This window comes from Salmo trutta, chromosome 7, assembly GCF_901001165.1.
Source record: "Salmo trutta chromosome 7, fSalTru1.1, whole genome shotgun sequence".
NCBI classification, from domain to species: domain Eukaryota; kingdom Metazoa; phylum Chordata; class Actinopteri; order Salmoniformes; family Salmonidae; genus Salmo; species Salmo trutta.
In genome coordinates this window covers 42,334,852-42,362,588 of record NC_042963.1, presented here as the reverse complement: position 1 = coordinate 42,362,588, position 27,737 = coordinate 42,334,852, and the positions used below count along the sequence as shown (strand labels likewise).

The 27,737-nt window shown below is 42.6% G+C and overlaps 3 protein-coding genes and 1 pseudogene across 5 annotated transcripts in view; 3 read left to right on the top strand and 1 right to left on the bottom strand.

The window, feature by feature from the left end:
• Window positions 1–2,976: 2,976 nt before the first annotated feature.
• On the top strand, window positions 2,977–6,075 carry LOC115197430 (mitochondrial glutamate carrier 1-like). Its single transcript, XM_029758939.1, has 5 exons — window positions 2,977–3,334; window positions 3,868–3,983; window positions 4,082–4,230; window positions 4,938–5,105; window positions 5,469–6,075. The coding sequence occupies exons 1-4, from the start codon at window positions 3,213–3,215 to the stop codon at window positions 5,085–5,087; spliced, it is 537 nt and encodes a 178-aa protein (XP_029614799.1). The 5' UTR covers window positions 2,977–3,212; the 3' UTR covers window positions 5,088–5,105; window positions 5,469–6,075.
• A 1,013-nt stretch (window positions 6,076–7,088) lies between these two features.
• LOC115197429 (V-type proton ATPase subunit E 1) lies at window positions 7,089–12,236 on the bottom strand. The gene is made up of 9 exons (XM_029758938.1): window positions 11,966–12,236; window positions 10,805–10,870; window positions 10,618–10,727; window positions 9,309–9,375; window positions 9,105–9,194; window positions 8,890–8,958; window positions 8,637–8,731; window positions 7,946–8,033; window positions 7,089–7,710 (listed from the first exon to the last, which is right to left on the bottom strand). The coding sequence occupies exons 1-9, from the start codon at window positions 11,996–11,998 to the stop codon at window positions 7,648–7,650; spliced, it is 681 nt and encodes a 226-aa protein (XP_029614798.1). The 5' UTR covers window positions 11,999–12,236; the 3' UTR covers window positions 7,089–7,647.
• An 11,141-nt stretch (window positions 12,237–23,377) lies between these two features.
• Window positions 23,378–25,191, top strand: LOC115197428 (ubiquitin carboxyl-terminal hydrolase isozyme L1-like; annotated as a pseudogene).
• A 1,149-nt stretch (window positions 25,192–26,340) lies between these two features.
• Window positions 26,341–27,737, top strand: part of bcl2l13 (BCL2 like 13) — a 47,297-nt gene continuing 45,900 nt past the window's right edge. For 2 of the 3 annotated variants that reach the window (XM_029758935.1, XM_029758936.1), the window contains exon 1: window positions 26,341–26,558. The gene's annotated coding sequence lies outside the window, so the exon portion shown is untranslated. Of the gene's footprint in view, window positions 26,559–26,584; window positions 26,895–27,737 lie in introns of those variants that run through there. The other variant, XM_029758937.1, reaches the window with a different exon arrangement.

Below are 27,737 nucleotides of genomic sequence, written 5' to 3'. Positions count from 1 at the left end.
GGTCCTAGGGCTCAGGTCCTCCGAGAGAAAGAAAGAAAGAGAGAAAGAGAGAATTAGAGAGAGCATATTTAAATTCACACAGGACACCGGATAAGACAAGAGAATACTCCAGATGAAACAGACTGACCCTAGCCCCCCGGCACATAAACTACTGCAGCATAAATACTGAAGGCTGAGACAGGAGGGATCAGAAGACACTGTGGCCCCATCCGATGATACCCCCGGACAGGGCCAAACAGGCAGGATATAACCCCACCCACTTTGCCAAAGCACAGCCCCCACACCACTAGAGGGATGTCTACAACCACCAACTTACCGTCCGAAGACAAGGCCGAGTATAGCCCACAAAATCTCCGCCATGGCACAACCCAAGGGGGGGGCGCCAACCCAGACAGGAAGACCACGTCAGTGACTCAACCCACTCAAGTGACGCACCCCTACCATGGACGGCCTGGAAGAACACCAGTAAGTCAGTGACTCAGCCCCTGTAATAGGGTTAGAGGCAGAGAATCCCAGTGGAAAGAGGGGAACCGGCAAGGCAGAGACAGCAAGGGCGGTTCGTTGCTCCAGCCTTTCCGTTCACCTTCACACTCCTGGGCCAGACTACACTTAATCATAGGACCTACTGAAGACATAAGTCTTCAGTAAAGACTTAAAGGTTGAGACTGAGTCTGCGTCTCTCACATGGGTAGGCAGACTATTCCATAAAAATGGAGCTCTATAGGAGAAAGCCCTACCTCCAGCCGTTTGCTTAGAAATTCTAGGGACAATTAGGAGGCCTGCGTCTTGTGACCGTAGCGTACGTATAGGTATGTACGGCAGGACCAAATCGGAAAGATAGGTAGGAGCAAGCCCATGTAATGCTTTGTAGGTTAGCAGTAAAACCTTGAAATCAGCCCTTGCCTTAACAGGAAGCCAGTGTAGGGAGGCTAGCACTGGAGTAATATGATCACATTTTTTGGTTCTAGTCAGGATTCTAGCAGCCGTATTTAGCACTAACTGAAGTTTGTTTAGTGCTTTATCCGGGTAGCCGGAAAGTAGAGCATTGCAGTAGTCCAGCCTAGAAGTAACAAAAGCATGGATTAATTTTTCTGCGTCATTTTTGGACAGAAAGTTTCTGATTTTTGCAATGTTACGTAGATGGAAAAAAGCTGTCCTTGAAACAGTCTTGATATGTTCTTCAAAAGAGAGATCAGGGTCCAGAGTAACACCGAGGTCCTTCACAGTTTTATTTGAGACGACTGTACAACCATCCAGATTAATTGTCAGATCGAACAGAATATCTCTTTGTTTCTTGGGACCTAGAACAAGCATCTCTGTTTTGTCCGAGTTTAAAAGTAGAAAGTTTGCAGCCATCCACTTCCTTATGTCTGAAACACAGGCTTCTAGCGAGGGCAATTTTGGAGCTTCACCATGTTTCATTGAAATGTACAGCTGTGTGTCATCCGCATAGCAGTGAAATTTAACATTATGTTTTCGAATGACATCCCCAAGAGGTAAAATATATAGTGAAAACAATAGTGGTCCTAAAACGGAACCTTGAGGAACACCGAAATTTACAATTGATTTGTCAGAGGACAAACCATTCACAGAGACAAACTGATATCTTTCCGACAGATAAGATCTAAACCAGGCCAGAACTTGTCCATGTAGACCAATTTGGGTTTCCAATCTCTCCAAAAGAATGTGGTGATCGATGGTATCAAAAGCGGCACTAAGATCTAGGAGCACGAGGACAGATGCAGAGCCTCGGTCTGACGTCATTAAAAGGTCATTTACCACCTTCACAAGTGCAGTCTCAGTGCTATGATGGGGTCTAAAACCAGACTGAAGCGTTTCGTATACATTGTTTGTCTTCAGGAAGGCAGTGAGTTGCTGTGCAACAGCTTTTTCAAAATTTTTTGAGAGGAATGGAAGATTCGATATAGGCCGATAGTTTTTTATAATTTCTGGGTCAAGATTCGGCTTTTTCAAGAGAGGCTTTATTACTGCCACTTTTAGTGAGCTTGGTACACATCCGGTGGATAGAGAGCCGTTTATTATGTTCAACATAGGAGGGCCAAGCACAGGAAGCAGCTCTTTCAGTAGTTTAGTTGGAATAGGGTCCAGTATGCAGCTTGAGGGTTTGGAGGCCATGATTATTTTCATCATTGTGTCAAGAGATATAGTACTAAAACACTTTAGTATCTCCCTTGTGCCAAGGTCCTGGCAGAGTTGTGCAGACTCAGGACAATGGAGCTTTGGAGGAATACCCAGATTTAAAGAGGAGTCCGTAATTTGCTTTCTAATGATCATGATCTTTTCCTCAAAGAAGTTCATAAATGTATTACTGCTGAAGTGAAAGCCATCCTCCATTTGCAAATGCTGCTTTTTAGTTAGCTTTGCGACAGTATCAAAAATAAATTTTGGATTGTTCTTATTTTCCTCAATTAAGTTGGAAAAATAGGATGATCGAGCAACAGTGAGGGCTCTTCGATACCGCACGGTACTGTCTTTCCAAGCTAGTCGGAAGACTTCCAGTTTGGTGTGGCGCCATTTCCGTTCCAATTTTCTGGAAGCTTGCTTCAGAGCTCGTGTATTTTCTGTATACCAGGGAGCTAGTTTCTTATGACAGATGTTTTTAATTTTTAGGGGTGCAACTGCATCTAGGGTATTGCGCAGGGTTATCTATACACTAGGCGGTGTCAGAGGAAAGCCCATAAAATTGCCCGAGACTCCAGTCACCCAAGATATAGACTGTTTTCTCTGCTACCGCACGGCAAGCGGTACCGGGGTGCCAAGTCTAGGACCAAAAGGCTCCTCAACAACTTCCACCCCCAAGCCATTAGACTGCTGAACAATTCATAAAATCCCCACCGGACAATTTACATTGACCCTCCTTTTTGTACACTGCTGCTACTCTCTGTTTGTTTGTTACCTATGCATAGTCACTTCGCCTCCACCTACATGTACAGATTACCTCAACTAGCCTGTACCCCCGCACACTTGGTACCGGTGCCCCCTGTATATAGCCTCGTTATTCTTATTGTGTTAATTTTTAATATTACTTTTTATATTAGTCTACATGGTAAATATTTTCTTCCTCTTGAACTGCACTGTTGGTTAAGGGCTTGTAAGTAAGCATTTCACAGTAAAATCTACACTTGTTGTATTTGGAGCATGTGACAAATAAAGTTTGATTTGATTTATAAGATATATCATGAATTTCACAGATGAAATTCTTCAGAAAGTTCACCCAAAGTGATTTTTACCTGAATACTTCTCCTTTTGATGTGAAGGCTGGAATGTTTGACGAAGACAGTAAAGATGGAAGGCTACTTTGGGATGTATCGAGGTACTATTTCTCTGGATTAATGTAATGTACAATTCTGTGTTATGAGTGTAGCTGACACTGCCTAAATTGAAATAACTGCTATAAATCATGTATTATACCCTTCAAACGTATTGAGCACCTAGAGTAAATAACTAGCCTAGAGCTAATCATATGAAAGTGCAGGGGACGTTTTTTTATGACATTAACTGTAGATTGTGTTATTATAGTCCATTACTATTTTCTCCGCTGGTGCAGCAGTGAATCTCACTCTTGTCACACCAGAGAATGCCATTAAAATGGCAGCAAATGATATCTTCAGACAGAAGCTCTCCAAGGACGGGAAACTAACTATTTAACTGAAACTATTTAACTGAAACATAAATTGACATGCCTTAGAGTACTTACTTATCCATCAAGTTAACATAACATTCATGTAATAAAGTCAGACGAACTAAGGTGCTATTGCTACAGTAAACTGTCTCATTTTATCAGGGGTGGTGCCATTATTGTTGTGTCTATTTATTAGCCTGTAAATCCTGTCATTTGGCCCACAGGAAGTTGCCCCTGTGGGGGGAGATACTGGCAGGATGTGGGGCGGGGACCTGCCAGATGATAGTCACCACACCCATGGAGATTCTCAAGATCCATTTGCAGGACGCAGGAAGGTTGGGTGAGTTCTGTGAACCGTTTGTCCTTAGGCCAACCACATCGCAGACTCTGCTGCTGAAGTTTTTTGGCACTGATGTGGTGTGTGTGTGTGTGTGACAGCTGCCATAAGCAAAGGGGTCCAAGCACACACTGCAGCTTCTGGTCCAGCTCCTGGTCCACCTCCTCCAGCCCAGCCTGCCCCTCCACCTCAAACCACTGCCGTCCGTATCACCCTGGAGCTACCGGGGAGCAGGAGCCACACTGATGAGGTGTGACACTCTCTGACAAATCCACATAGGCAAATAGCATAGAAAGTGAAAATCTAAATGAATGAATGATATGAGACAAATTGTATGTGTCAAACAAACGCACACCGCACGCACACACTCAATCACTCACTCACTCCCAGTGGTACAAGCACACAACAGGAGGATGAGGCCTCGTAATTAGGGAGGATGGGCTCGTGGTAATGGCTGGAGCGGAATCAGTGGAACGGTATCAAATACTGTACATCAAACACATGGTTCCAGGTGTTTGATGCCATTCGCGCCGTTCTGTACATCAATATGACCCATCCTCCCCTCAGCAGCCTCCTGTGAAACACACACACGTTTCTCTTGTTCAGTTCGGAATGACGTAATCCGGAACTGACTGTACTGAGGTGACCTGCTAGACTCACTGTCAGGCCTGATTTGTCTCATTACTGGTGACTAGTTTGTGGCAAAGACTTTCAGATTTACTTCTTGTAAAGGCTGCCTGATTTACATATACCACATATTGCATCGCTATGTTCAATATTTTGTATTTCTGTTGATACGTTTGTCTTTTACATATGTACAGTACTTACTGTATGTGTGGTCTGGCACCCTGGCTAATCAAGGCCAAATCTATAGGTTACTGCAGTTATTGTATGTCTGGCAGGCTGAATCTAGGTGTGGACCGACTGAAACATGCCTCCGTTCATTTCGTATTCCAGGGATGTTTCTTTCTCTATGGTCTACTTCCCGCTGTTCACCAACCTGAACACGCTGGGAAGGGCCGAGTAGTCATGGAGACATGCAGGAGCGGGCCCCCTTCCTGCAGTCCTTCACAGCAGGCTGCACAGCCGGATCAGTGGCAGCTGTAGCTGTCACACCACTTGACGGTGAGAGAGACAGAGGCAGGGAAGGGCTGGGGGAGCCCCACAACGGAGAGATAAACCACTGTATTCAGTAGCAGTGCATGTCAATCAGTCCTAAACGTTAATGTCCACAATAAGACCATCTAATCTGTAGATGTCATACAGGGGCAGTTTGTAAGGGCTGATTCCTGTGTTGGGTTGGGATTGCAAAGGCTACTGAATTTGATTAGCGGATTACAATTAAATTATACCATGAGACCCCAAGTACAATTGTATGAAATACATTATCAATAACTCTGCAATCCCAGAGCACAATACCCTCATTGTCCATACTTTGTTAAGGGCAGTTGAGTTTACATTGGTTTCAGTGTGTGTGTTTGTTGGCAGTCAAAGACTCGTATACAGACCTTGCAGAAGGGGGAGGACACATACCGTGGCATTGTTGACTGCACACGGTAAGGCTTGCACCATAAAACCCACATTTTTCCAATATGTATGTGCTAACAGCAGGTTTCTCACACTTCTATAGGAGGATCTGGAGTAAAGAGGGCCCAGCAACATTCCTCAAGTGGGCAATGTGTCGCGCACTGGTCATCGCCCCCCTCTTTGGCATCGCACAGGGGGTCTACTTCCTGGGCGTAGGAGAGCAGTTGCTAGGGCTACTGGGATAGCAGCAGCATGTGGCAGTGTCCCTTACAGTACAAAACATACTGCTTCATTCAGCAGTGAACGTGAATGGAGGGAGAGAGATAAGTCTCCATGGTTCTTATGAAAAGGCTCCTTGACTTTGCCATCACTAAGGAAGTTACCAAGCTATCATATTGTTTGACAAAACACTTTATATGTAAGTGACAAATCCATCAATTTTATTTTTAAACTATCAAACATTTTATTTACTAATGTTGTATAATGCTGATTACACTGCCATGACAAGTCACCCCGCTCCTCCGCTCTCTCCACTGGCTTCCAGTTGAAGCTCGCATCCGCTACAAGACCATGGTGCTTGCCTACGGAGCTGTGAGGGGAACGGCACCTCCATACCTTCAGGCTCTGATCAGGCCCTACACCCAAACAAGGGCACTGCGTTCATCCACCTCTGGCCTCCCTACCTCTGAGGAAGCACGGTTCCCGCTCAGCCCAGTCCAAACTGTTCGCTGCTCTGGCACCCCAATGGTGGAACAAGCTCCCTCACGACGCCAGGACAGCGGAGTCAATCACCACCTTCCGGAGACACCTGAAACCCCACCTCTTTAAGGAATACCTGGGATAGGATAAAGTAATCCTTCTAACCCCCCCCCCTTAAAAGATTTAGATGCACTATTGTAAAGTGGTTGTTCCACTGGATATCATAAGGTGAATGCACCAATTTGTAAGTCGCTCTGGATAAGAGCGTCTGCTAAATGACTTAAATGTAATGTAAATGTAAGTCTAAACTGTGGCCGGCGATTCAAAGCAATTGGGCCACCTTTCACAGAGATCCTTTTCATTTCATGAAAAAGGACAACCTCCACATTGGCTTTCCCCCCAGTGAGTTTCTTTCCCATCCGTGAGTCCAGAGTTGTAATCTTGGACTCCTCCTGTTAATGCTTTAATCCTAGTCTCTGTACTGTAACCCGCTGAACAGCCAGGCTCCTCTCCTACAGGTTAAGACTGCTGGGCCTGCACTCAGAGGTCTTACCTTCCTGTTCTCCACAACTCAGGCTCGGATGCAAACCTCTTCAGAGCTAGCTGCAACTGTTAGCTTAACCTTTTTTAATGCATCTTTGAATTACATGTCATGCGCACAATAAAAGTTATGCAAATAAAGCCTTATTTCTGCTGATGGAGTCTCTTGTCCTAAACATCTTGTGTTTATCTTACACATTTTGGAATTCAGCAGAAGTTTGTTTGATGTACAACTTAGCATAGCCTATGATAAGATCAATTTCAAAAAGTACCAAGTTCTTGCCAACGCACTTTGGATTAAGTCCACTAGGTAGCAATGAAAGCATTTTGTTTTATACATTTTATGATGGGGTTGGAATAACTATTTTATTCTTCATTGGAGAACATCTGTTTACAAACAGTGAATTTTCATGTTTCTTTGTTGCATATGTATTGTTAATCACATGGGTAAGTAACAACAAAAGACATTCATTCTCCAATCCAATATGTTCCCACTCAACACACAAACATCAAAAGGAATACAGCGGCAGCCACCCTGTTAGGTGTTTGGACACCTTACAGTGAACAAAAAACAACTTGATTATTCCTCAAGGGAAAGTAAAGGGACAATCAGACAACCCTTAGTGATGGGAGGGGAGCAGTGGTAAACTGAGGAGGTAGTATAAAACACTTACCACCACCTACCCTTAACACCAGACAACACACATTCTCCCTCACAGTGTGTCTCATAAAACAGTTTCTTACTTTGGAAGATCATAGAGATAAGTGCTTAAAGTTGGGAAGATCAGAGAAAGGGTGTTCTTAGGCTCTGCTCAACTTTCAACATATCCAGTCCAAATGAGAGGCTTGTTCGCAGTAACACTTCCAATGATCCCTTAACCTTTGTCTCCAACAACATCTTTTAGTCCAAAAACTTACGGTTCGGGTTGGCACCGAACAGAGCCGTTCTGACCTCAGGCATCATCTGTCAGAGAACAAACAGAGGGGTCAGAGTGAATACCTCAGCTGTCCCGGTTCTACTCAGGATACAGAGTAGTCATCAACCGAGCTTACAAAGGATATTAAGGTAGATAAGAACAAACAGATTCAAATCAACCTCATCCTGTTGGAGTACATGTGACATACTTGGGTTAGTGTTTGGGGTATTTCTATTGTGATTCCTAACCCCTCCTCCTCTGCCTAATATGTCAATACTGTACCTGCTGGGCCATGAGGTCTAGCCTGCTCTCCAGGGTGTTGGCTACCTTGATCTTCCAATTAGCGTTGTACATCTCAATACCTCCAGAGCTGTGGACACCAGAAACATACAGGTCAGTCACTCACTGAAGGACCACTATAGCTTGCTTATGTCCTCTTTACTCAATCAATCACATGGATAGACCTCATTACCATCAGTGTGATAAAGTTAACGTTAAAAAACAGATGTAAAACCGTTTTAACATTATAACAGTAAAGTAGATGTAATCTCTCCCATTCCTTTGCATTGCTAATGTGCCGAATACAAATACATGCACTCTATTTTAGGGAATGGGGATACCTAGTCAGTTGAACAACTGAATGCATTCAACTGAAATGTGTCTTCCGCATTTAACCCAACACCTTAATCAGAGAGGTGCAGGGTCAGCCTTAATCAACTTCGACGTCATCAGCACCCGGGAGCAGTTGTTGTTGGTGGTGGTTAACTGCCTTGCTCAAGGGCAGAACGGCAGATCTTTTCACCTTGCAAGCTTGGGGATTCGAACCACCGACCTTTCTTTTACTGGCCCAACGCTCTTAACTGCTAGGCTACCTGACGCCCCTTTTAGCATCCTGGTTGTTATTGTACCTCTTAGTCATCGATGTGATCTTTGTTTAGCCACAATTAATGTGAAATGAAAAGGAATCTCATACATGTCTGGTGAAAGGTGCCGGTCTTGGTCAATGCAGACCTCAATTTTGCTCTTCACGGCATCTTTATAGATAGGGATATTTTTCTGTACAGCAGCCTGTATGGTGAAAACCAAATTGTGAATGAATCCACATTTTCGCAAACACAAGTAGGCCTATTCAAGTCATAATACAAGCTGAAATCAGTCACGATACACAGACAATGCCAAAAAATTGAAGTGACTCAACAAGGTATCCCTAATAACATAACACTGACCTGCACCATGGCAATGTCCTGCTGCCGGCAGCGAATTATCACTTTGGGCTCCAGCAGTTGGTAGAATCCCTGAAATTGAAGCCCGGACATAATTAGACCACATATAGTAGCCATGGTTCATTGCATGACAGTGAGTATTAGCGGCACGGCAAACTTCTGTCAGACTACAGCAGAGCTCATGAGTCGGATTACTCCTGAGTGCACAGAAAGACTACCTGCAGAACTAGCCCCTCCAACAAGGCAGGGTACCTCGCTGGGTCCTTGGCAATGTTAGCCAGCCTCTGACGAGCCTCAGTTAGCAGATCCTGACACACGGAAAGAGAAAGACTCAAACATCACTAGCAACAAGATATCTAAAATGTTGTTGATAGGCAAAACATTTAATGTGGTCAGATAATTGGAGGAAAGCCGCCACTAACCGAGATCATGTCATCACGAGCTTTCAGCACCTTCAGTCTAGCCTGGTTCATCAGGTTGGACATCTGACTGTGTGGAGAAGCCAAATATTAAGTGGCAGACTGGCAGTCAAGCACTCTTATCAATGGGAGGCACAACACATGGTTTGGACAGGATAACATGGAGTGAACAAATTATGCTGCAAAAGGGAAGAATACTGCTCTACCAAGAAGGTAAAAAAAAGGCAGTAACTGCACATTTGGTTGAAAATGAGTTAATCATTTTTGCTACATTAAATACATGCTTAATCATGTGGACAAGTATCCTGCCTATACTGTATTGTGTTTTGGAGAAAATGGGGGTCATGTTAGCAGTAACTGCATAAAGTTACTGTGAAACCAAGGTAAATAAAAGCAATTTTTCTCAGTTCCACACAATGAGCAGTTACTGCCTTTTTGCCAGTGGTGTAAAGTACTTAAGTGAAAATACTTAAAGTACTACTTAGTAGTTTTTTGGGGGCATCTGTACTTTACTATTTATATTTTTTGATAACTTTTACTCCACTACATTCCTAAAGAAAATAATGTACTTTTTACTCCATACATTTTCCCTGACACCCAAAAGTACTTTTGAATGCTGAACAGGACCAGAAAATTGTCAAATTCACACTTTTCAAGAGAACATCCTGGCTCATCCCTATTGCCTCTGATTTGATGGACTCATTAAACACAAACGCTTCATTTGTAAACTGTCTGAGTGTTGGAGTGTGCCCCTGACTATCCATGAATAAAAAAAAAAAACAAGAAATCGTACCATCTGGTTTGCCATAAGGAATTTTTAATTATTTACACTTTTACTTTTGGTACTTAAGTATATTTTTTAAATTACATTTACTTTTGATACTTAAGTATATTTAAAATCAAATAGACTTTTACTCAAGTAGTATTTTACTGGATGACTTTCACTTTAACTTGAGTAATTTTCTGTTAAGCTATCTTTACTTTTACTTGAGCATGACAATTGTGTACTTTTTCCACTACTGCTTTTTGCTTGGTAGGGCAGAATAGTGATGTCACAGTGTCATTTTGTAGTTAGCATACTAGCTGTTCCTGTAGACTTCCAGTCATCGCGCTAACACTTTCAAACTGCACGCAGAGACATATCAATGAGTTAATCTGACTCTGGGTAAGAAGTAGTAATTGCCAAAATGTCGCACTATCAGTTTAAATTGGGATCTGCCTCCAGAAAATATATCATTATGACGAGTACGTCCCATTCAGCTGAGAAGAATTCACTTCAACTGCTGGGAAAAAACAGGGGAAAAAAACTCACATTTTCTTATGCTGGTCGATCTGCTTTTCTTTTTTCTCATAGTACTCCATGATCTTGAGCCTTTGTGTCTGCACCAGACGGCCCTTCTCAATGTTGAACTCCTCTTCTGCCTTTAGGAGCAGACATATTTGTTAATATTTTGTACAGTACCTTTACCAGACTTGCCAGCTAGATGGGAGAGTATTACCTTTGCATCAATTTCTTCTGCTTTCTCATTGGCTTCCTGTTCAATGAAGGCCATCATATGCTTGATCTGTCCAAGGAGAAACAGGGGATGAAGAAGTAATGTTTAGCTTATATCATCATAACTCATACCATTATATAAAATAACCCCTTACCCCTAACATGTGGAATGTGGCAGTGGCACCCCGCTGTGTTTGTGTGTAGAACTAATTTTCTCATGAACAAGTGAGGAATCCACGGTCATTGGTCACAAAGGAAAACTTTTTAACTAGCTATGCCTAGACGCAGTACATAGTTGCCTGTATGCCATCTTTCAGATAATGCACTCTAAAACATTAGGCAGGGGGACATTATTGATTCCCAAAGTGCCTTTTCAACACAAAAACCCAGAGGCACAATATATCAAGGCAGAGCAAATGACTGGCATGGCAAACCAATCTACTCATGGATTAAAGTGACTTGATATGCATAGAAAGCACCAATTAATTAGCTTGTTAGCTAACTTGCTAAATTAAAGTAGGCCTAATTGTCCAGTGAAAATCTTACTTTTAGAGGTGAATATTCTGTTAACTCATAACCAAATAATGTGTGACTCATCCTATACTCGTATGTGGCCAAAGCATGAATTGGGAGGGTAAAAAAACACTTAAAAAAAAAAAACAACCTCAAACTTTTAGCTAAATAGACCGTTTCAAAAAGTTATTTCCTCATAGATGATGATGAGCTGCCAATCAGCGGTCTACACATCCATTTTTTATGTAAAGTATAAGCACACATCATTCTGTTGTTGGAGTAACGTTATTCCCAGACATAAAAGCTGCTTTTTAACATACTAAATAGTTTTCCTTCCCAAAAATGAATTTCACTCAAATGGTAACTAATTAGAGATCATATTTCATAGAAATCTGGAAACACTGGACAGTTAGTTGAATTTTGAATCCCTAGGGGAAGTGCCATGATGCATCGAACTATAGTAGTTCGTTTGGTGAGAACTGACAAATATATAGCCAACTGTATATCTCACAAAGCAGACATGTTAGTATAGCTAACTAAAAAGAAAGCACACAGATTACCCTTTCTACTTTATAATAGTTTGTGTTAGCAAAACTTGGCTAGCTAGAAAAGCTAACTAGAACGCTAGCTTTAGCAAGCAAGATAATGTTACCTGTTTCTGTACGTCGGCATCGCTGAGCGCCATGGCTGGTTCTTCAGTTGTTGTTTTTTGCTTACTAATAAAGGTAGCTAGAAAACAACTGACTAATAATAATCAGTTACTTGATTTGACTGAATAGATTTTCAGTTGCTCATACACGACACAAAACATGGGTCTAATGACAAGCAACAAACTGGCACTGAAAGTCAGCTGACTAGGTGACAGAAAATGCGCGTTCACAACAAGGGTCGGTTTACTTCTTCTTTGATGAGGTTTAACGGCGATTGGCATCCAATACATGTTGCATTACCGCCACCTACTAGACTGGAGTACAACTCCCTTATACTTCGCTTGAAAAAATAAATAAACAAATACCCTACCATCTAACACGACACTCACAACATCCTACGCCACTATTTCAATCTATTTGTCCTACCTCAGACCAACAACCTGAAAGGATGGGACACCACCAGTGGTGACCCATTATTCAGGGCTTTTGACCCCCACATTTTTAGCAAATACTTGCCTGTTTTCCATGTTATTTTGAAATTAATACGTGTCACATATCAGTTTACAAACAGTGTAAAAAAAAAAAAATCATTGAGTTAATAAAGCTGCATACAAACATGGTCTCTTTTTTGTTTTCTTGAGTAAGGCAGCTCTAAAAATGCAGGTGTTTCAGCCTAGCTCAGTGCTTTCTGTGGTGGTGGTGCAAGCCAGCAGAAAACACGGAGCGTCGCGCTGTGATTGGCTCAGTGTTCTGTCACTCATGGGGACGCTACGTCACCGCCAAGTCTAATGTTAGACCTCGAAAATTCTAGCCCCTTGGGTGCTGCCATAGAGTTACATTAGAAGTGCCTATTCAAGAAGGCTCAAAGTCATTGGCCACAGATAAAATGACATCAAATCACGTTATATGTACAGTAGCCTTGATTGGACTGTCAACATCATACTTTTAAAATCTTAGCTAGCAGTCATCATGAATCAAGTTGACAATCTACTGGCAAATCATTTTTGATCCTTGTCATATGAAAATAAATGAAGAGAAATTACAGATAAAACGTATCGGTGCTCATCAGCCATTGGACATAAACATTACACAACAAGTTGGAAATCGCAAATGTAACAATGAGTGGTTTGGAAGGAATCAGTGGCTGTGTGGTCCCAAATCTGGGATTAGGGGGCTCTTTTCCAAGTTTAAAATGATAAACGTTCAACATTGGCCATGCTGTCAATGAAGCATGATTTGTGTCATGCTCAAAACAACTGTTAACTCGGAACTGCGAAAACTTGACTTCAGCGAGTTCAAGACAACTGGTAAATCGGGAATAAATGAGCTCCGACTGGGAAAATACATTTTGAACGGTCATCGAACTTCGAATTGTAAATCCGGCCTCTTTCTAGAGCTACGACGTGAAGATCAATGACGTCATCATGATTCGACCTTGTTTCCCATTTGTTTTGAAAGCACCTCACTGATTCCACAACACCCAACTCTGTTTTCACCCACCCTCAAACCACAAATGGATCAGCCAAAAGGCAAGGGTCCACTATTTCCAAAAACTTCACTCCTACTGTCAGACTCTTTTTTATCCTGACCGTCGTGCAAGCCTCGGGCTCCAAGAACTTCATCAAACCTACCACCTCCGACACTTCAACCTCATTCACTTCCAGTTCTCTTCATGTCTTCAGCTCACTCTGCTTACACTTTCTACCATTATTCTTTCACAAACCATATCGCTTTTTTCTGCAATTTTTAACCCACTCAAGCTCACCCTCTTCCTGCCTCTCTCTCTTAGACCTCCTCTGCCTCACTTTTCCCCTCCATTCCTCCTCCGTATTCCAAGTATATTTCTCCTTGTGATAATACTGCACTTCTCCTGACATACATCTTGTTCTTGCCTTCTCAAGGGACGCCATTTAACCGGCAGTCACAATCTCCGTGCAATTAGCAGAACCCCTCGGGAAGTAGCACTCAACAGTGCATCCCACTTATAAAGCAGCTGCTTCGTTCTGATGTATGTCTTTATCAAAAGCTACCGCAACGCTTTTCCATTTCAAACAAGTGTGCTCTTCCAACCACCGTCTCGCTTCATGCCATCACCATTTCTTCTCAAGGGTCAGTTTATGAAGTGCCGCGCAGATTTGGCTTATTTTCCATAATAAGAATCTCTGACAAGCTCGTTTTTTTGTGACTTTTAGATATTGCACCGATTTCAGACTTTTCATACTTCTGACATATTATTATAGCTAATATAATATAGGTATTATTTGTTCCAGCCAGCAGCTAACGTTATAACAATACACTTTTTCAACACCGTCCCCAATTTGAGTTTATCGTTAAGGTTGTAGTTTTGTCATTTGACAATTTTATTTTGGAGTTTTGTTTGGCTTGCTAACGTTAGCTGGCTAGCTAACTTAGCTTACAGACATGGCAAGGTTCTCAAATACCGGTACAATTAGCTCGCCAGAACACACCAATGTAAGCTAACTAGTTAACGAACTAATTGTATTTGGTTACTCAAATTGTCTTTTAGTGTAAATTGATTTAGACATCATGGCCGTATATGGGTATTGGCTACAGTTTATGCAAAATTGACGTAAACCGTTGAATGTTTTTAGTTAACCCTAAGCCGTTTCATAACCTTAACCTAATTCTCATAACCTGTTACGTTTATTGTCATAAACCTCTGCGAAAAGTCAAGTCTGACTGACCAGTGTTGCCAACTAATTTTCAGGGGAAGTTGCTAGAGGCAGGTCAATTTGTTACTAAATGACGTTGTGATATCATTGCGTAATAACGTAAAACTGCATCGTTACGTAGCGTCATTACGTAAAATACGCAATAACGTTACTCAAATTGACTGGCCATCTCGGCTAAAATCTGATTTGACATTTGTTAGTTTAGATTTGTTTGTTTATCACATTTTTATTTGTAATAGTAATATAAACACAACACTTTATATGATCAAATATTTGTATTTTTTAAACACAACACTTAATTATTGAACAATTACACATTATTGAACAATTACATTTACTAGATAAAAAGAAAATAAGTACAATCTACACATTCTGAACAATTGTAGTTTTAAGCAGTGTATTGTTAGTTATCATGCCTAGCTGCAAAAGTGCATTGTGAGTGACGTCAGAAGGCAGACGCTCAGCTCGTGCACAGGCAGCTGCAGTCAGCCAACAATGATTTGCAATTTGCGGAAATTGCTGCTGCCTGTGCACGAGCTGAGCGCCTGCTGCTGACGTCACTCACATTGCACTTTTGCAGCCAGGGACGTGTGTTGTGATCGAGTGTGTGACAGAGAAATCGTTTTTGTGTCATTTAGAGGGAAAATGCGTGCATTTGAGCGTTTGTCACTTTTCAAAAGTTGCTAAAAGTTCCAAATACATTTTTAAAAGTAGCTAAATTTGTTGCTAAGTGATGTATGATAAAAAAGCTTGCCAGGGTAGTCTGAAAAGTTGCTAACTCTAGCAACAAAATTGCTAAATTGGCATCACTGAGTCTGACAAACTGTATCCCTTCTATCCAAAACCACGTAGACGTCATCATAGCCATAAATGTGTCCCCCAAGGACAACGTGGTTGTCATAGAAACAGAATCCCTATAAAGTTAGAGAGTTCGCCATTTTGTAGTCCTAAAAACCAGAAGTGACTTACCTCTGATCTTTCAGCCATTCCTATGGGGGAAAATAATGGGGTTTTGGGATAAACAGAAAATAAGGTCTGAGGTTAACACAGGTTTAGGAGATGTTATACATTTGTTATATTTTTATATTTTTTATTTCACCTTTATTTAACCAGGTAGGCTAGTTGAGAACAAGTTCTCATTTACAACTGCAACCTGGCCAAGATAAAGCAAAGCAGTTCGACACATACAACAACACAGAGTTACACATGGAATAAACAAACATACAGTCAATAATACAGTAGAAAAAGTCTATATACAGTGTGTGCAAATGAGGTAGGATAAGGGAGGTAAGGCAATAAATAGGCCATGGTGGCGAAGTAATTACAATATAGCAATTAAACACTGGAATGGTAGATGTGCAGAAGATGAATGTGCAAGTAGAGATACTGGGGTGCAAAGGAGAAAGATAAAAAATACAGTATGGGGATGAGGTAGTTGGATGGGCTGTTTACAGATGGGCTATGTACAGGTGCAGTGATCTGTGAGCTGCTCTGACAGCTGGTGCTATGAGTCTCCAGCTTCAGTGATTTTTGCAGTTTGTTCCAGTCATTGGCAGCAGAGAACTGGAAGGAAAGGTGGCCAAAGGAAGAATTGGCTTTGGGGGTGACCAGTGAGATATAACTGCTGGAGCGCGTGCTACGGGAGGGTGCTGCTATGGTCACCAGTGAGCTGAGATAAGGCGGGGATGACAAAACAAAACGGATGGCACTGTGATAGACTGCATCCAATTTGTTGAGTAGAGTGTTGGAGGATATTTTCTAAATGACATCGCCGAAGTCGAGGTTCGGTAGGATGATCAGTTTTACGAGGGTATGTTTGGCAGCATGCGTGAAGGATGCTTTGTTGCGAAATAGGAAGCCGATTCTAGATTTCATTTTGGATTAGAGATGCTTAATGTGAGTCTGGAAGGAGAGTTTACAGTCTAACCAGACACCTAGGTATTTGTAGTTGTTCACATATTCTAAGTCAGAATCGTCCAGAGTAGTGATGCTGGATGGGCGGGCGGGCAGGTGCGGGCAGCGATCGGTTGAAGACCATGCATTTAGTTTTACTTGCATTTAAGAGCAGTTGGAGGCCACGGAAGGAGAGTTGTATGGCATTGAAGCTCGTCTGGAGGTTAGTTAACACAGTGTCCAAAGAAGGGCCAGAGGTATACAGAATGGTGTCGTCTGCGTTGAGGTGGATCAGAGAATCACCAGCAGCAAGAGCGACATCATTGATCTACAGTCGTGGCCAAAAGTTTTGAGTATGACACAAATATTAATTTTCACAAGGTTTGCTGTTTCAGTGTCTAGATATTTTTGTCAGATGTTACTATGGAATACTGAAGTATAATTACAAGCATTTCATAAGTGTCAAAGGCTTTTACTGACAATTACATGAAGTTGATGCAAAGAGTCAATATTTGCAGTGTTGACCCTTCTTTTTCAAGACCTCAGCACTCCGCCCTGGCGTGCTGTCAATTAACTTCTGGGCCACATCCTGACTGATGGCAGCCCATTCTTGCATAATCAATGCTTGGAGTTTGTCAGAATTTGTGGGTTTTTGTTTGTCCAACCGCCTCTTGAGGATTGACCACAAGTTCTTAATGGGATTAAGGTCTGGGGAGTTTCCTGGCCATGGACCCAAAATATCGATGTTTTGTTTCCCGAGCGACTTATCACTTTTGCCTTATGGCAAGGTGCTCCATCATGCTGGAAAAGGCATTGTTCGTCACCAAATTGTTCCTGGATGGTTGGGAGAAGTTGCTCTCAGAGGATGTGCTGGTACCATTCTTTATTCATGGCTGTGTTCTTAGGCAAAATTGTGAGTGAGCCCACTCCCTTGGCTGAGAAGCAACCCCACACATGAATGGTCGGAAAGGGGATTCATCAGAGAAAAGGACTTTACCCCAGTCCTCAGCAGTCCAATCCCTGTACCTTTTGCAGAATATCAGTCTGTCCCTGATGTTTTTCCTGGAGAGAAGTGGCTTCTTTGCTGCCCTTCTTGACAGCAGGCCATCCTCCAAAAGTCTTCGCCTCACTGTGCATGCAGATGCACTCACACCTGCCTGCTGCCATTCCTGAGCAAGCTCTGTACTGGTGGTGCCCCGATCCCGCAGCTGAATCAACTTTAGGAGACGGTCCTGGCGCTTGCTGGACTTTCTTGGGCGCCCTGAAGCCTTCATCACAACAATTGAACTGCTCTCCTAGAAGTTCTTTGATCCGATAAATGGTTGATTTAGGTGCTATCTTACTGGCAGCAATATCCTTGCCTGTGAAGCAATGATGACGGCACGTGTATCCTTGCAGGTAACCATGGTTGACAGAGGAAGAACAATGATTCCAAGCATCACCCTCCTTTTGAAGCTTCCAGTCTGTTATTCGAACTCAATCAGCATGACAGAGTGATCTCCAGCCTTGTCCTCGTCAATACTCACACCTGTGTTAACGAGAGAATCACTGACATGATATCAGCTGGTCCTTTTGTGTCAGGGCTGAAATGCAGTGGACATTTTTTTTTAGGATTCAGTTCATTTGCATGGCAAAGAGGGACTTTGCAATTAATTGCAATTCATCTGATCACTCTTCATAACATTCTGGAGTATATGCAAATTGACATCATACAAACTGAGGCAGCAGACTTTGTGAAGATGAATATTTGTGTCATTTTCAAAACTTTTGGCCACGACTGTATACAGAGAAGAGAGTCGGCCCAAGAATTGAACCCTGTGGCACCCCATAGAGACTGCCAGAGGTCTGGACAACAGGCCCTCCGATTTGACACACTGAACTCTATCAGAGAAGTAGTTGGTGAACCAGGCGAGGCAATCATTTGAGAAACCAAGGCTGTTGAGTCTGCCGATAAGAATGTGGTGATTGACAGTCGAAAGCCTTGGCCAGGTCGATGAATACGGCTGCACTGTAATGTCTCCTATCAATGGCGGTTATGATATCGTTTGGGACCTTGAGCGTGGCTGAGGTGCACCCATGACCAGCTCTGAAACCAGATTGCATAGCGGAGAAGGTACGGCGGGATTCAAAATGGTCGGTAATCTGTTTGTTAACTTGGCTTTCGAAGACTTTAGAAATATCTGTTCCTGGTTATACATTTTTTGGAATGGGGCATGCTTATTTAAGATGGTGAGGAAGGCACTTTTAAAGAATAACCAGGCATCCTCTACTGACGGGATGAGGTCAATATCCATCCAGGATACCCGGGCCAGGTTGATTAGAAAGGCCTGCTCGCTGAAGTGTTTTAGGGAGCGTTTGACAGTGATGAGGGGTGGTCATTTGACCGCAGACCCATTACGGATGCAGGCAATGAGGCAGTGATCGCTGAGATCTTGGTTGAAAACAGCAGAGGTGTATTTGGAGGGCAAGTTGGTTAGGATGATATCTATGAGGGTGCCCGTGTTTACGGATTTGTGGTTGTACCTGGTGGGTTCATTGATAATTTGTGTGAGATTGAGGGCATCAAGCTTAGATTGTAGGATGGCCGGGGTGTTAAGCATGTCCCAGTTTAGGTCACCTAGCAGCACGAGCTCTGAAGATAGATGGGGGGCAATCAATTCACATATGGTGTCCAGGGCACAGCTGGGGCCAGAGGGTGGTCTATAGCAAGCGGCAACGGTGAGAGACTTGTTTCTGTTAAGGTGGATTTTTAAAAGTAGAAGCTCAAATTGTTTGGGTACAGACCTGGATAGTAAGACAGAACTCTGCAGGCTATCTCTGCAGTAGATTGCAACAACGCCCCCTTTGGCAGTTCTATCTTGTCGGAAAATGTTATAGTTAAGGATGGAAATTTCAGGGTTTTTGGTGGTCTTCCTAAGCCAGGATTCAGACACGGCTAGGACATCCGGCTTGGCAGAGTGCGCTAAAGCAGTGAATAAAATGTGATAATATAAGTCAGTTAACATGGCATTCATGAATTATGAAGCCTTTATTTGCTTGTTTTGATTACAAAAATGCTCTAAAATTCATAAACTGACATTAGCTATAGAAGATTATCTCATAGAACAAAACGTAAAAGATTTCCTAAACCTGTGGTTACCACAGACCTTATTTTCGGCGTTTATCCAGAAACCCTCCAAAAACTACATTAATTTCCTCATAGGCTTTGGCCAACAAGCAAAGGCAAGTATGAGTAGCTGCAGGCACTCCTATATGGTGACCAGAGTATGACCGAGTGAGTGTCTTGAAAGGAGTGGTTATATTTAAAGCGAATCAGCTAATTGGGCAGATTTGTTGCCACTTAAGACCGTTTTTGCATGGCTGATTGGGCTCCATTGCTTAGTTAAACAAAGGTTAAAAATATATATACATTGCTAAAAAAAATAAAGGGAACACTAAAATAACACATCCTAGATCTGAATGAATAAAATAATCTTATTAAATACTTTTTTCTTTACATAGTTGAATGTGCTGACAACAAAATCACACAAAAATAATCAATAGAAATCCAATTTATCAACCCATGGAGGTCTGGATTTGGAGTCACACTCAAAATTAAAGTGGAAAACCACACTACAGGCTGATCCAACTTTGATGTAATGTCCTTAAAACAAGTCAAAATGAGGCTCAGTAAATGCCACCCCACACCATGACTGACCCACCGCCAAACCGGTCATGCTGGAGGATGTTGCAGGCAGCAGAACGTTCTCCACAGCGTCTCCAGACTCTGTCACGTTTGTCACGTGCTCAGTGTGAACCTGCTTTCATCTGTGAAGAGCACAGGGCGCCAGTGGCGAATTTGCCAATCTTGGTGTTCTCTGGCAAATGCCAAACAAGCCCAACACGGTTACGCTACGGTGACCAATGCACTGGGTGGTAAATCAATGTACCTGCCAACTTGGAAGTGTTTTCTACTCGGTATCATGGTCGTGTTGCTGGCAGTAGCTAACGTGGCCAATATTTTTTCTCTCACATGATTTTATTTAAAGTAGGACAACAATGGGACACAGTGCCATTCGCTGCCCCGGCAACAGAGTGGGAAGTATCTACCTCGTAGCCAATATCAGGGTGAAAGCTGCACACGCATACAACGCATGAAGTACACCCATCATCTCTTACTTTTAATAAAAAATGGTGTAACGGTTGTCGCCGGGAATGGAGGACCAAAACGCAGCAGGAATGTGGATACTCATCTTGTATTTATTTTAAAAGCAAGTGAACACCAAAATAACAAAACGAAAACACACACGAACAACAAAACAGTCTTGTCATGCTCAAACAGGCGAAACAATCTCCCACAACACTACACCAAACAATTACCCATATATAGGACTCTCAATCAGAGGCAACGAGAAACACCTGCCTCCAATTGAGAGTCCAGCACCCAAACCTAAACATAGAAAACCTAAACTAGACAGAATGTAGAAATACAACCTAGAACATACTAACCTAGAACATACACCCAAAACCCAGGAACACATAAATCAAACACCCCTCTACAGCACACACAAAACCCCCACCATACAAAACAAACATCCCTCTGCCACGTCCTGACCAAAATACTAAACAACTACTCCCTCTGCTGGTCAGAACGTGACAAATGGTCCGTTTTATAACCTGAAATGTACAATTTTTTTGTGTAAAACTAACAGTGAAATACGACTCAGGCTTATTCTCTGGCTTAAAAACAGCAGTTCAAACTCTCGGCGTATAGGTCAATGTACAGTAGTTGCGTGGTAAATTTTTTTTTAACACTGCTCAATCAAAACCATCTTACACAGGGTTTCCCAAACTTGGTGCACGTTTTGATTTTTTCCCTAACACCACATAGGTGATCAAAACTTGATGATTAGTTGATTATTTTAATCAGCTGTGTAGTGCAAGGGCAAAACCAGGCCTCTGACCTCCTCCTTATAGGTCTCATCATTGTCGGTGATCAGGCCTACCACCGTTGTGTCGTCGACAAACTTAATGATGGTGTTGGAGTCGTGCTTGGCCACGCAGTCACTGGTGAACAGGGAGTACAGGATGATATTAAGCACACACTCCTGAGGGGCCCCCGTGTTGAGGATCAGCGTGGCAGATGTGTTGTTGCCTACCCTTACCACCTGGGGGCGGCCCGTCAGGAAGTCCAGGATCCAGTTGCAGAGGGAGGTGATTAGTCCCAGGGTCCTTAGGTTAGTGATGAGCTTTGAGGGCACTATGGTGTTGAACGCTGAGCTGTAGTCAATGATCAGCATTCTCACGTAGGTGTTCCTTTTGTCCAGGTGGGAAAGGGCAGTGTTGAGTGCAATAGAGATTGTGTCATCTGTGGATCTGTTGGGGCGGTATGCAAATTGGAGTGGGTCTAGGGTTTCTGGGGTGATGGTGTTGTTGTGAGCCATGACCAGCCTTTCAAAGCACTTCATGGCTATAGATGTGAGTGCTACGGGTCGGTAGTCATTTAGGTAGGTTACCTTGGTGTTCTTGGGCACAGGGACTATGGTGGTCTGCATGAAACATGTAGGTATTACAGACTGCCAGGGACAGGTTGAAAATGTCAGTGAAGACACTTGCCAATTGGTCAGCGCATGCTCGAAGTTCACGTCCTGGTAATCCGTCTGGCCCTGCTGCCTTGTGAATGTTGACCTGTTTAAAGGTCTTATTCACATCGGCTACGGCGAGCGTGATCACACTGTCGTCCAGAACAACTGGTGCTCTCATGCATGCTTCAGTGTTGCATACCTCGAAGGGCGCATCGAAGTAATTTAGCTTGTCTGGTAGGCTTGTGTCACTGGGCAGCTCGCGGCTGGGCTTCCCTTTGTAGTCCGTAATAGTTTGCAAGCCCTGCCACATCCGACGAGCATCGGAGCCGGTGTAGTAGGATTCAATCTTAGTCCTGTATTAACGCTTTGCCTGTTTGATGGTTCATCTGAGGGCATAGCAGGATTTCTTATAAGCGTCCGGGTTAGTGTCCCACTCCTTGAAAGTGGCAGCTCTACCCTTTAGCTCAGTGAGGATGTTGCCTGTAATCCATGGCTTCTGATTGGGGTTGTACGTAAGGTCAATGTGTGGACAACGTCATCGATGCACTTATTGATGAAGCCGGTGACTGATGTGGTATAGTCCTCAATGCCATCGGATGAGTCCCGTAACATATTCCAGTCTGTGCTAGCAAAACAGTCCTGTAGCTTAGCATCTGCATCATCTGACCACTTCCATATTGAGCGAGTGACTGGTACTTCCTGCTTTAGTTTTTGCTTGTAAGCAGGAATCAGAAGGATTGAATTATGGTCAGATTTGCCAAAATGAGGGCGAGGGAGAGCTTTGTATGCCTTTCTGTGTGTGGAGTAAAGGTGGTCTAGAGTGTTTTTTTTCCTCTTGTTGCACATGTAACATGCTGGTAGAATTGAGGTAAAACGGATTTAAGTTTCCCTGCATTAAAGTCCCCGGCCACTAGGAGCACCGCCTCTGGATGAGCATTTTCTTGTTTGCTTTAGGCTTTATACAGCTCGTTGATTGTGGTCTTAGTGCCAGCTTCGATTTGTGGTGGTAAATAGATAGCTACGACAGCCACTCCTTTCCACACGCCCACTACTTTCCTTTTGACACACCCACTTGCCCATACTCCGGTCGCCATATAGAGTACTACAGTATGAGTCATAATACCTATAAAACATAGCGGTCAAACAAGGAAATCATTTTTCCAACATTCATTTTTTCCATAGGGGATTTTAGAAACACTTAAAATAAGGTCTGTGGTTCGTGTAGGCTTACCCTGGCGTGACATTTTGATAACTGTGTAAATCTCTCTCGGGCAAGGTGACTTTTACCAATATATTTATCAACTTCAGGGCAAAGTTGGGCTGTTCACAGGCTGCAACATTTACCAACAGTTGGGACCTAAACTAGTCGAGTAGGATGGAGTGGAAACCTATGAAGATTAACCCCTTGATGTTCAACAAACTGCTTACTAAACTGGGTGTGTATGGTAGTGTAATGGAAATTATATGATTAAAGGTTTGACTAAATGATTTCACCCTGAAGGGGTATAACTGAGTGATTATAAAATGAATGTACTAATGTGTGTGTGTGTCGGAAAAGTTGAAGCTTAATGATTTAGCAATGTAAGCAAGACGTTCAAGAGAAAAGGGGAACTGTTACCAGACAGCAGACAACTTGTGACTACGATGAAACTGATAACATGAAGAAGGTCTCCTCACCCAGGGAGGGGAGAAACCATTAGGCTTGCAGTAGATTATGTAGCATGTGCAGGATATGATAAGCAATGTATGTATTGGAGCAGCATTGACAATGTTAGAGAAGAGGAGGGGCTTTTATATGACGAAATTAGTAATATAAATGTCTGTGTGCATTGTATGAATTTCAGAGCTCTCGTGAATAAACATTTCTGATAATTGTAAGCTGGGCCTCCGTCTGTTCTATTAACCAGAATCTTACAAACTCTGTGTTACAGACTGAGGAGTTTAATTGAAGGACAGACTCTTCACGCCACTTCGATACAAAGTAATTTTCTCAGGTTAGAAGGGAATTTAAGCTAACCCTACCTCTTTTCATAACCTTAACCTCAGTCTCCTAACCTGCTGCGTAAATTCTAACCTGCTACTAAAAAGTCACTTCGGTATCCAAGTGGCGTTTAAAAAGTGTTTCCGTCATGTGATAAGTGTACTTCCAATTTGTGTCCGATGTGCCCTATACAGTCAATGGATGTGCCCGTGACCTTGAAGCATGCCATTTGAGCATGTTTGACTTATTTTCTTAATGTATAAACAGTTTAAGAACAAAATTCTCTTAGCAGGTAGCTGGCGTTTCATGGACATGTTAGGTCTGGACGAGGAGGATTTGTCGTCTGTACCGATTCCATGTGGCGCCGTCATTCTGCGGCTCCTGCTAACGGAACAGCATGAGTTGTTCCGGGAAGAGCAGGAAGAAGAGCTGGTGTTTGGGGGTCTGACTGTTTTCTTCCTGAGAAACAAAGTGGTCAACTCCTGTGGCACCGTAGCTCTGCTGCACGCAGTCGCCAAAAACTCCACCCACATGGGAGTACCATGGTGACTCGCCTGTGAAGAAGTTGGATGAGACATAATGCATGACCCCCCTTAACAAAGCTGCCCACCTAGAGATGAACCAGGCCATCAGAGGCCTATTATGACGTGGCAGCACAAGGCCAATGCTGGGTCGAAGCAGATCACGTCAACTTCCATTTAACTACCTTTGTCAAGGTGAACGGAATACTTTATGAGCTGGATCCTAGGATGGAGGGGCCAGTAAACCATGGAGACACCCAGGACAACTCCTTCATCTGGGATGCAGCGCGTGTTTGTCGGGAGTTTGTGGAGAGAGAGGAGGGGGAGGTCCACTTCTCTGCTATGGCCTTCTGTTGCTCCAAGAAGGCACACACATAGTCTAAAGAACAAACAATGTACACGCTCACACACACTGCAGCACATAGTAAAGCTTGCCAAAGCCTGGCGTCTGTGTTTGATGACGAGGATGTGAGCGCTACATTTTAGGTCAAACATGTTACATGAACAAATTGTATTTTTACATCACACATTGTAAAAATAATTTATTACATCACATGAAATAAATGTTATTCAAATATGTTGTCTCGCCCCCACATGTAAACCTGGGTTTCTACTAGATTCTATCCCAGTCAAAATAGGCTATATCATCAACATTTTTCTAAACAAAAATTAGCTTTTTGGAATTCATTTAAGGTTAGGGTTAGTTTTAAACTCCGATTTTAATAAGATAAATTGTAGAAATAGGTGGGTTTTAGCAATAATTATGACTTTGTGACAACCAAAAACCCAGAGCACATCAGCTGTGTTTACACAGGCAGCCCAATTCTGATATTTTTCCCATTAATTGGTATTTTGACCAATCACATCGGATATTTTCACATCAGAGCTGATCTGATCGGACAAAAGACCATTATTAGTGAAAAAAAAAAGAATAGGACAGGCTGTCTAAACGCAGCCATAGTATACAGATTTAAATATACATCAGCTGTGCATAGCGCCATGGGCTGACCACGATGAGCATGTAATGGGACAGACTCTTCACGCCACTACGATACGAAGTAATTTTCTCAGGTTAGAAGGGCATTTAAGCTAACCCTACCTCTTTTCATAACCTTAACCTCAGTCTCCTAACCTGCTGCGTAAATTCTAACCTGCTACTTAAAAAGTCACTTCGGTATCCAAGTGGCGTTTAAAAAGTGTTTCCCGTCATGTGATAAGTGTACTTCCAATTTGTGTCCGATGTGCCCTATACAGTCAATGGATGTGCCCGTGACCTTGAAGCATGCCATTTGAGCATGTTTGACTTGTTTTCTTAATGTATAAACAGTTTAAGATAATAGTTTATGATTGCTTGCTTCTTCCAAACATTATTACCACAATATCATGTCTTTAAATCAACTCATTTTTCTCTCCACGTGGTGGCAGCACGTGCATTGTTTCATTCCTGTTAACTGTATTTTGCTATTGTTCTTTATGTTGTATTTGTCAAGCTACATTATTTGTATTTTTTTCTATTTAGTAATTTGCACAATTTAACTTTATTTTAACTGTTAAATTAATAAAAGTTAGAATTCAAACCGTTATCAAAATGCATGATACTCATTTTTATTTCATAATATAAATGCAACATTCAATTCGTTATACACCTTGATGTGGGTGTGCTTATGCAATTAATTAATTAGCTAAATAAATGAAAATGCCCTTTTAACTCCCCTAACTGAGGTGCATGTTGTCCGCATGATGGCTGCCCAGTCCCTACATTAGAGACGTGTGGGACACGTTTTGTGGGCTTTGGTTGGAAAGGGTCGAGATAAAACACACGGCGTACCCTGGTGACAACTGGTTTGTGGCTGCTGGTACTAGTGTGGGGAGCGTGTGTTTCACGTTTTGCTTCTCAACACGCAGTGAAACGTCGTCCGGGCCGAATTTGCCTCTGGAAACGGGTACGTCATGTGTCCTACACTTAACTAGCTACTATTTGACAATCGCTCTTCAGAATGAGCCGATATTACTATCATAACAGTGTTCAGTAGCACGAGTTAGCAGGCTAGCTAGTTATAAAGTTTATCGTAGAGGCGACAGGGACAGTTGAGGGTGTGTACGCTAGACAGAATCTCTATCGATCTTGCTTGTACTGAACTAGCTACGTACATCGCGTACAATGGCGTAATGCCACTGAACAATGTGGATCTCTACGGTTATAAACTTGGGTTTCTCTCCCGTTGTAGTGGCATATTGATCATGAACGGACGCTGTTTTCCTGTGTGGTTTAGTACACGGTTAGTATTAACGTTACAGTACTCAAATGTTGGTTGATTACTCCAACTTCATGGTTCATGCCGATGATGTGTTGTGTAAAATGTGGAGGTGAAAGCAGGATTGCCAGGTCTAGTTCAATGACAACTCAAAACCCGAACAAAACGCCTGTAAACTAGCCCAAGAGAGGAGTTGCCACATTTATACAATACCCCCACCCCCCCATAAGATAATGTTATCAAAACAATTAAGGAATATCGAGTAACTTGTAACTACGTTAGAAGCAAAAGTCGTTTTTCATCAATTATTATTGCGAACTATTACTTAAATACATTTGGATATGTCGAAAGATAAAGGATAATTCTCCCTTGTTAAATGATCTGGCGAGTTTAATATTAGTGGATGTAGTGGTGCGGAAGCGACTCCAAAATAATCGATTCCTCGACTCCTTGCACGTCATTCCTATTTTTGTGTGTCAAAGTTGCGGAATCGATTCCTAAGATTCTGTATTTTTGCAGTGGAGCAAACAATTTTCCGTAGTCTACTTCGAGAACACAAACTCTCGCATCTTTCACAGCAGTGAGAGAGATGGGAGGGGCACAACCAGTCATAGGTGGGCATGTCGGCCACCAGGCAGACAGTCAGAACCGTTAATCGGTAATCAAAATATATAGGCTATCGCAATGCTGTATTTCGCACAATTTCTTGGCTTGCAATGTCTCGCAAGTTCACTAAAGGGCTATCTGTTTGTAGGTTACAGACCGAAGACCAAACACACACTAGCGTTTTTCATAGCGAAGTGAAAGGGGAGCAGGCGAGGGAGGATCGTTGCAGGCTATATTTTGGTAATCTAGTAATGCCTCGTA

Coding starts and splice junctions, on each gene's coding strand:
- LOC115197430 (XM_029758939.1), top strand. CDS start 3,213: ATGAAATTCTTCAGAAAGTTCACCCAAAGTGATTTTTACCTGAATACT. Junction 3,335..3,867: donor CTACTTTGGGATGTATCGAG/GTACTATTTCTC, acceptor TTTGGCCCACAG/GAAGTTGCCCCTGTGGGGGG. Junction 4,231..4,937: donor GCAGGAGCCACACTGATGAG/GTGTGACACTCT, acceptor TTCGTATTCCAG/GGATGTTTCTTTCTCTATGG.
- LOC115197429 (XM_029758938.1), bottom strand. CDS start 11,998: ATGGCGCTCAGCGATGCCGACGTACAGAAACAG. Junction 9,376..10,617: donor ATCGACCAGCATAAGAAAAT/GTGAGTTTTTTT, acceptor TTCTCCACACAG/TCAGATGTCCAACCTGATGA. Junction 8,959..9,104: donor TGGAGGGGCTAGTTCTGCAG/GTAGTCTTTCTG, acceptor CTTCAATTTCAG/GGATTCTACCAACTGCTGGA.